Source organism: Haplochromis burtoni, unplaced genomic scaffold (genome assembly GCF_018398535.1).
Source record: "Haplochromis burtoni strain Fernald_Lab_line unplaced genomic scaffold, NCSU_Asbu1 Contig_7, whole genome shotgun sequence".
Lineage (NCBI taxonomy): Eukaryota > Metazoa > Chordata > Actinopteri > Cichliformes > Cichlidae > Haplochromis > Haplochromis burtoni.
In genome coordinates, this window is record NW_024582368.1 from 5,010,230 (window position 1) to 5,019,657 (window position 9,428).

General features: G+C 36.3%; 1 protein-coding gene across 2 annotated transcripts in view; it reads left to right on the top strand.

Moving 5' to 3' along the window:
- Positions 1-5,113: 5,113 nt before the first annotated feature.
- Positions 5,114-9,428, top strand: part of rgs7a (regulator of G protein signaling 7a) — a 51,124-nt gene continuing 46,809 nt past the window's right edge. For both annotated transcript variants that reach the window (XM_005914224.3, XM_005914225.3), the window contains exons 1-2: positions 5,114-5,363; positions 6,266-6,384. In XM_005914224.3, coding sequence (XP_005914286.1) covers positions 6,307-6,384 — 78 coding nt within the window. In that variant the 5' untranslated portion in view covers positions 5,114-5,363; positions 6,266-6,306. The remainder of the gene's footprint in view (positions 5,364-6,265; positions 6,385-9,428) is intronic.

Below are 9,428 nucleotides of genomic sequence, written 5' to 3' on the forward strand. Positions count from 1 at the left end.
TATATAAATAATATTGTGATTGTAAATGTAGCTTTATGTTTGGTTGTAGTGGGTTGTATTGATGAGATTGAGAGATTGGTATTGTTTAAGTGAGGTTCTTTTATGTAAGAATGATTGAAACGTGTTGTCGTGCTTAAGTAATATAAGATGGTTTTAAAAAAAACGTTTCGGAAACTTTATGTTTAGTTGTTAAATCTTATTTTATTTGTAGTTATGTAATTATGTTAACTTTATCGATAACATGCATATGGTATGTAATTTGAAATTTTTAATAAATTTTGAATAAGAGCGTTGCAAATGTGTTGTTGATATTTTTTTTGTATTGTTATTATATTATACTGTTTAATTGTTTATGTTTTTATATTTACTGATTTATATAATTATTTGTAAAAAAAAAAAATACTATATCTTGATGTAAGGTTTTATAAAATTGTATGTTATGATTTATTTTATTAATGAACATGTTATTGTTTGTTTTTTAAAGTCGGTCTTAAGATGTTAGTGAAACTTAATTAGTGAGTTTGATATGTAAATAGGTTTTGTGTATTGTCTTTAAATGTAAATATGATTAGTTGTTTATCGTAATTTTTAAAAGAAAGAATGAGTCATGATATTATGTTTTGAAATCTATTAATAATAAAATTTTTATTGTGTAGATAAATATGCATCTTTTATTTTATACTGAATGTACATTAAATATGAAAGCATGTATAGTTTTTTTATGTGTTTAATAATATCGTTGTTTATATTAGGATTAAGTGAGATTACCTAAGGTGTAGTTATAATGTTTGTTACAGTTTAAGTTTATCGATTGGTTTGGCTTTTTGAAATGGATGACTTATATATGGAATTTAATTTGATTGTCAACGATTTTATTTTTCATTTAGTTTTATTATAATTGATGTTAGTAATGTTAGTGCTATGTGTTTTTTAAAAATGATTAGGTAATTAAAGTTATAATGGTAATTTGCATTTTAAATTAATGTCTGTGTTATGTGATTAGTTGATTTTTAAGTGAATCGGTTTTAAAAAAATATATTGGTTTATTGTGTAGTATCATTGCTCTGTCTATTGTAAATTATATCAGTTATTAAATGAAATTTTTTGATTTGTGTTAGTAAGAATTGAAATTCAATGGTGAACATTAGAATATAGAGGAGATTTATCTCGTGACATCAAAGGTTTTGATTATCGAGTGTTGTCTTGATTTGATTGTGAAAGTATATAGACATAGCTTGTAGGGGAGTTTTTGACAGTGTGATGGAAGATTAATAAAGCATTTGTCGAGGAAAGACAGGAAGAAAGGGCGAGTGGAATGAGTGAGGCTAGTGGAGAGGTGAGAGCACGAGTGAACATATAAATGATGTTTGATGATATAAGGCAAATTTTGAAGTTATAAACTTGGCTTAATGGAAGCGGTGGAGTGCAGCTATGTTGCTGTTATTTTTATTCATATTTCGAGGGAAAGGTAATGAATATGTATCGATATTAGTTGGTTGGTTGTTGTGTGTAGGTAGAGTACTGTTATTTTTATGTGATGTTTTGAATATTAATGACAAGAAATATGAGCAAGTATGTGATAGTTATTAAATGTTGTGTCAGGATTTGCATAAAGCATATATTTGTTAAAAATTTAGTGTTGTTTGTAGTATATGTCAGGATTGCGACAGGTAGTGGGTGCAGGAAGAATTAAATAAAAAGAGAATATGGAAATGGTTTGAATATGATAATGAGCGTTGTATGATTGTTTTAGAAGTTATTAACTAGTAATATCTCTTCCCTCGCTGCATCGCAAGAGAAAATATCCGTTGCGATGTGGATGAGAATTTATGGCCTGACAGAGAGCAGCGCGTCGATGGCCAGGGGGATGAGGATGGTGGCCAGGAAGGAGAGGGTGACAATGGCGACCACTGAAAATATTACTGTACTATAGTTCTGAAACCTTATTTACAGTATGGTAGGCTAGAGTTCTTTTTGTTTTTTTTGTTTTTTGTTTGTGTTTATAACTGTTCACATTTACAGAATCCTGTATATGTTTTCTTTTCACAGTATGTTCTCTAATGTTAACATTTCTTTGTACGGATAAGTATGTTTACAGTTTCCTTGAGTATGAGTGGTTTATTGGAGGCTGATTTTACTGTAACATCTTTTAGTTTTATTCATAGTGGTATTCTGTTGCTAGACCTGTGCCTCAGTGACAGAACGTCTAAGCATTTTGACTTGCAGTGCTTAAACAATGCCAAAGGTATAATGCATTTTGGGGGCATTGACTATTTATATGAAATGAAAAATGACATTCTGTTGTGGACAATTGCAAGGTGGTTTGGAGATTTGTCCATGTTATTTTGAGAATGTCATCTCGGTTTCAAGAAATGAGCCAAACCAATCGAGAAAAACTGTAACTTAGCAAACTTACTACTACACCTTATGTATTCTTTCTTTACTGATATTATGCAGCGGTTTATAACAACTGATTACGTATTTTAATACAGTTAAAAAAATAAAACTTTACATGCTTTCATATTTTTTAACTGTACATAATTCCAGATGAGATTAATAAAGTATTCTGATACTTTTGGTGTCTAACTTGACAAATAAACAGCTTGCTAGTTTGTTGTTAAAGGATATGTTTGACATGAAGGTGCTTAAGTATGTCATTTACTGCAAGTGGGGTTCTTTCTTTTTGAAAATTACCTTGATATTACAACTTAATGTCTGATTTTTGGGGAACATGTTTGAAACTGAATACACACAAACCTATTTGGAGCTAGTCAGAACTCACTATGATGTAAGTTTCACTGAACACTTAAGGATACCTTGGGACTCTGTTGATTATAACCAAACAATAAAGCATTGGAGTGTTGATCAGGGAAATAAATTATATAATCAGTAGCATGACATATTGTTCTATTAAAACCTTGCACATCAAGATATTTGTATTGTTTTTTTGTTTGTTTTTTTACGAATTAGATAGTATTAAATCATAGAATATTAAAACATAAAACTTATTTGTATAACATAGAATAGGAAAGTAACAAAATAGCAGAAAATATTATCAAACAATCACCATGTGGAGCAGACTTTCTGCTTTACTTCAAAGGATTTTATGAAAAATATTTTTGCAAATACAACCATTTTGATACATGGTAATCTATATAGGATGTATACATAGTTTACATACTACAGAGATTAAAAATAAATTAGACAAACTAACATAATTTTCAATATGCTGTTTTTTTAAAAGCCCATTGCTGTTACTGTTTGCACTCTGAAGCACTGTCCAATCAGTTTTGCAACATTTGGCTGGATCTGAGCAGAAAGTATAGCACTGTACACTTTACAATACATCCTGCTTCTTCTATTATCAGTCACATCATAAATAAACACTAGTGACCTGTCCAGCTGACACATGCCATAACAGTGAAAGTCTGCACTTCAATCACATCTTATTATCTTATTATTGTTATAAACAAAACAAAAAAAGATGTAATAATCAGCTTATTATGACACCTACATTTCTAACACTTACTGTAGTCCTGGGGTTCAAGGCTTAGCGACTTTTTTTTCCTAAATCACTAATAAGATGAAAGTGATTTGTAGTTTAAAGTACTTTAACTGGTCACTAAGACTAAAAAAGTGCAAAATAAATGCCATTTCATCCCAAAGTTACATTGTAGCTTTATCAAATGACACTAAGGGCAAGTCGGAGCCAAAATTGTAACCGAACCCCCACCCAACCCAGGGAAAAAAATTATATATATAAATCTAGGGTCCATGAAAGATTATAAAGAAGCAATTAAAGAAACGCAAAGCCATGAGAAAATATGACATCACTTACCTCATTATCGGGTTTGAAAACCCGTTATTTAATTCAATTTTAGATTCAGTTTTACTTCCAATTCACAGCAACAGTCACCTGGAGGCGCCTGTTACCTCTACAAAGTTGCTATAGCAGCATACCAATGACTGTAGCACATTTTTCACAAATCTGCAGCTCACAGGAAAACAGGGAATGGACTGGATGTTTGGCCAACCTTGTAGAGTGGTTGATTCCTACGAGAGCAAAGAAGGAAGGACTGTAGAGAGATAAGCATACAGTTACATACACTAGGAGAAAGGGCACATCTGTCATCTTTCACGCCTGGATTGTTGCATACCACAAAGCCACAGAGTGCATTTATTTATTCATTATCACTGCAGCACTGGACATGCCCAGTCATATAAATTTATTGCCGGTATATCCCAGTTCTTACACTTGCAGTGTTATAAAATACAAACGGTGAATTTGACTGAAACGCCATATCTTATTATCGTTTAAAGCCGTACTGCATACCCTCAGCTATTCGTTTTGGTGAGAGAAATACTCATCCGCTTCTTTGGGCAGAACAGACAGATTTGCAAAGGTATTGTAAAAATGAATGTTGGCCTAAAATTAAGCTGACCTCGACATTTGCGTATACATCATTCTCCCCAAGCAAGCACAAGATTTGTTCAAGATTTGTTTGACTTTTGGTTTCGCCAGCTCGTCTTTCAGTTTATTTTTATACTGTATGAACTTTAAAATGTCAACAAAAACGTATGCGTTACCTAAAGACTTAAAATGTTCTTTAGTAGTCCAATGTATTGTTTATTTCCAGTAAAAGTGACAGTATAAAGAGAAAGTAGTTAGACTATTTATTTGGTATTGGAATATAAGTAGTGAGACTTTAATATAAATGTAACGTAATTCAGGATGGTTTCATTTACCTCACAACAACGCTTCATGGTACACTTGTGATGTATCATAAGGCATATTACTACGTCAGCGCTGTATAATTCTTGTGTTTACTGCAGGGCTAAATGGTATTTGTTCAGTTGTTCATATTCAGTTGGGACAACAGCTAAACGAGTTTCTTCTTATGGCACAGAAAATTGTAGTGTCCTCTCATGACCTTTGCTATAGATTGCAGTTGTATCAATATTAATAAGCTATCGGTTTAAGATGCCTTGTCCTGGTTTTCGCAATGAGCATTTCGCTGCAGTGCATAGCAGTACAATCTTAGCTTGAAAAAATAATAGCTGTATGTCTCCAAAACGGGTTGTAATTTATTCCTCACACGCGATTGGTCATAGATCGATGCGCGCTCTCGACGCTCCGGGGTGGCGCGCCCGTGATTCTGAGCACCGCTTGGAAAAGAGGAGATGAGAGACTGAGACAGAGAGCTGTACCACACCAAGTGTCCGCCGAATGTCTGCCTCCTCACGTTGCCAATGAATACCCCTCGCATTCCTATGTCTGCCAGTTGACATACTGAAAGCAAAGGACAAGGCTTCCATCCCTGCAAGGATTCAGGAGTCCTACAGCGGGCTGCGTGTTTTTTCAGGTAAGCGCCCCCCTTCTCCTCCCGTGACCGACGTCGCTGTGTTTTCTGTGTATTTAAGCGGCGTCCAAGAAGATAAGGGACGCGGGCGTTTAGCAGTAGCTGTCCAAGGTGCTTAAACGGGCAGTGGCTTGTGGTAAGAAAAGCCCGATATAGTAAAGCCAACGGCCTCATGTTAAGAGCGTGTTACATGACTTCGCTGTTCGTGTTGCAGTCTAAACCTCCCAAGGATGTCGTGTGGGTGTCGTAAAGGGAAGAAAGAATGATGAAGCTGTAATGTGCATACCATATCCATTACATTTGCACAGTCTTGCACATTTTGACTATGGCTACTACATCCGAATGCACGTATCCAGGCTGCATTGTAGAGTAGCCTGCCTCCTCCAGGGACCGTGTGTTGTTTTACTGCATTTACCACTGCCAAGGTCTATAATTCACCTTATCTTGCTATTGCAACCTTAGGATGCATCCGTAGTATGTGCCATGTAGGGCGTGAGAGAACTCTCCGATGTAAACAAACGGTCAAAGGTGATTGCCGTTTTAGACTGTGCTGCACAGCGAATTCATCTGAGGCAAGAGTGACAGTAGGCTAGTCCTTCCATTTACCTATCATTGCTTTTCAAGTTGAACTTTTGTCCCATTCAGTAGGAATGTGTACTGTACCAGTAGCCACACTTTGTGTTAAAGCAACCACCTTTTTCTTAAAAATGTCCTTGTCAAGACCTTGTGAAATGTCAAAACACGTAGCCAAACTGGAGCAATGAACATCTGTTCCCTTTTGAAGTATCAAATACACTGAAACATGATGCAGACCACAGGCGTGTAAATTGCTCTCTTTTGGCAAAGTCACGTTTAGGCTTCGTTGTTCTTCTGACGTGCCAAAATATCCATTCTGTCCACAACAGGAGCACCTGACATTTCCTCTGGCAGATTTACTAGCTGGATCATGGCACAGACCAACAGCAGTGGGCAGGGGACCAATGGGGTAGCAGATGAGTCCCCCAACATGATAGTGTACAGAAAGGTAAGGCAGCTGCTATTTTTAGTCTGCATGTGTGAGGGAGATCGTAAGCATGTGTGTCTCTCTTGCATCAATTTACTCAACGATGAGCCATGCAGTGGCAGTTGCTAGCACTAATGGCAAGGCAATGTTTTTGTGGTATGGCTGGTCTAGGATTGAGATGTTACAAATGCTTAATGAGAACACTGAGAGTTCATTCAGTTATTCTCTCACAACATACATGAAGTCAAGTGTACAATAATACTTGTTATTGCATACACACTGGAGCTTTTTTTTTTTTTTTTTTTAAACAAACTTACATTCATTTAAAAAAGAAAAAGAAAAAAGGAAGCCCAGGGTTTTAATCCGCAGCACTGGTGTATTTCCCTACTCATTGTGCTACTACAGTCAACACTTGGGAGAGGGTTTGGAGTGAACTGTCACACTGTTGAGACATCTTGATCCAGCACTGCTTAGCCATTAAACAGTTACATGAAATCATAATAATCTGCAGGCAAGGTAACATGTTTGTTTTGAGAATTGAGTTACAGTTTCTTAGAGAAACTTTGACACTTATATTATATTGCATCACACAAATATGAAAGGTTATGTGCACTGCTCCTTGGGTGCACTGATTTAGATACAATGTTTCCTTTGCTTTGAACATAAACAGTAAGGCTAGATATAAGATTAACCTACAAATAAGCCATTTAGAAAATTGCTTTTGCTACCACCAGGAGAGGATTCTGTTCCCTGGTGGCACTGCCATTGCCTAATAGCTGGATTTTTCTGATGTTTTTCTGCTAAACATTGCTGTATATGTAAGCAAAATCCAATGCTTAATATGTAAGTGCTGCTGGATTTTAACTCACAGTGACCTGCAAATTGATTAAACATATACAACAACAGTGGCTTGTTTCACTTTGCTCTCTCAGATGCAGCAGTGAAGTGATAATTTTCTCATCTTACTTGTGGATGACTCAACCATGGAGTGAATGTCTTTATTTCATTTTATTCACCCATCAGCAAATGCTGTTCTATCTGCAATAGCCTCTGCACACCATGGAAAGGATACGCTTAGCATGGTGTCATGGATTGACGGTCTTTTATAGCACTCACAGCGTGCAAGGCAATATTACTGCCAGTGTGGGTGAAGACTTGCTGGATGTGGTGCGATGTTTGCAGCAGGAAGGAGCGCTTTGTTATTTAGGAACTTCCCAAAGTAAGATGACAGACTCAGAAGCTAGATTGTTCGTTAAACAGGCCAAATATTGAGGGCAATTGAGATGGATGGGTGCATGCGTCTAGTTTTGTCAGTTCAGTCTGTGGCGACAGGGGAAGAAGTCTGTCATTAAATTTCATTTCAACATGGCAGAGTATCACAATATGCCAATGCATGGAAAACTAGCCACATCCTGATTTGTGCATCAAATATTGATTTGAGGTCTTTCCATCTATTTAGTTCCATGTGATGTTGTTTCAGTTCTCTTGATATTGATCTGTTTCTTTGATTATACTCTGATGTTTCTGTGACATAGGCAACCTTAGTGTGTGTTTTCACTTGGGAGCTTTTACTATAAATTCAGCAACTAAACTTTGTGTTTTTTAGAACTATCTCTTTTTTTTTTTCAACATAATGAGGGAAGACTAATTTCAGACCACTCTGTTTTATTTATTTATTTTGGCCAGACCGATATCTTAGTCATAAAGCTTCTTCACTTCACACCACTTGACCACACATGGTCACAGTTTGCTTTTGTACATCAGCTGACCTAGATACTCTGCAGAATGAAAGGCTGTGGTGAAGCCAGGAAGGACGAAGTCCTGTTTCTAGAGTGGGTTTAACACAAACTGGAACTGGAGGAGCACTGTCTGTATAGACATGCGGATAATGCCAGGATGAACAGGCGCCCTAAATGCTTTTCAGATGGAGATGACTTGGCAGAGGTGTTGCAACCCACACTGAGAGGGCAACACTGAGATGAGCTAAATTCTCAAGTGGAAAACATTTTATTCTCCATTTTCCTCCGCAGACTTCTTCTACATCCATCTCATAAATACATAATAAAAACTCTTAATAAAATCTTGATTGTAAGCAACTGGCCACGTCTGCTTGACAGTTGCTAGTAGTGTATGTGGAATGATTATGTAATTGAGCAGAGGGAGTTTTATGCTTGATGACAGGAGATAGTGGTTTGATAGTCAGTCCACAGGGAGCATAACTATATCCTTTTTTATTCTCTGAATCTTTCTCTCTGGCACATCCGCCCCTCCACTCCTGTCATTAGCATCTAATGAAAATGGATGGTTGAGCCGAGGTGTTGACCTGCTCATTGTGGAGATGTGTGCAGAGATGCCTGTTTTCTTCAAGGACGCATGCACTTAAACGCCTTGCTTAGATGCATGCATGGATGTGCTGAAAATTGAAAAACATGCACACAGAAATACTTGCAGAAATACAAGCACAAACACGTGCAGCTGGATTTTTGATAAACTGATTTATTGGCAACAGATTTTACACAACCACTGCTTGCATGTAAAGCTAACACTACGTAAAATGTCCCCAGTTTATCAGAAATGCCAATGAAATGTTTAATCAATAGAGTCAATAAATAATAAATTAATGCTATGTGTGGAACCTTGTGTATAATAGCCTCTTTAATGTCTTGCTGCTTAAACATAAACCAATCGAGGCCAATATCATGAAGTGTTCCTGGGTTTTCTCAATATGTGTATTTTCATTTCTGCTCACATGTGCACGACATAAATGATACTCTGATGTGTGTGTGAGCATGTGTGTATTCTTTATGTAGGGCAAATGTTGCTAAGAGAGAGTTCTGAATTTTTTATGCGAGCCTAAAACAGCTCTGGTTCACAGCCACTCGGTATGAGGAGGGAACATTATCTCTCATCAGCTCGAGCTTTGTGTGTGTTTGTGTCTTCGTATGTGTGTGTGACTATGTATGTGAAATCTCTATCTATCTATCTATCTATCTATCTATCTATCTATCTATCTATCTATCTATCTATCTATCTATCTATCTATCTATCTATCTATCTATCTATCT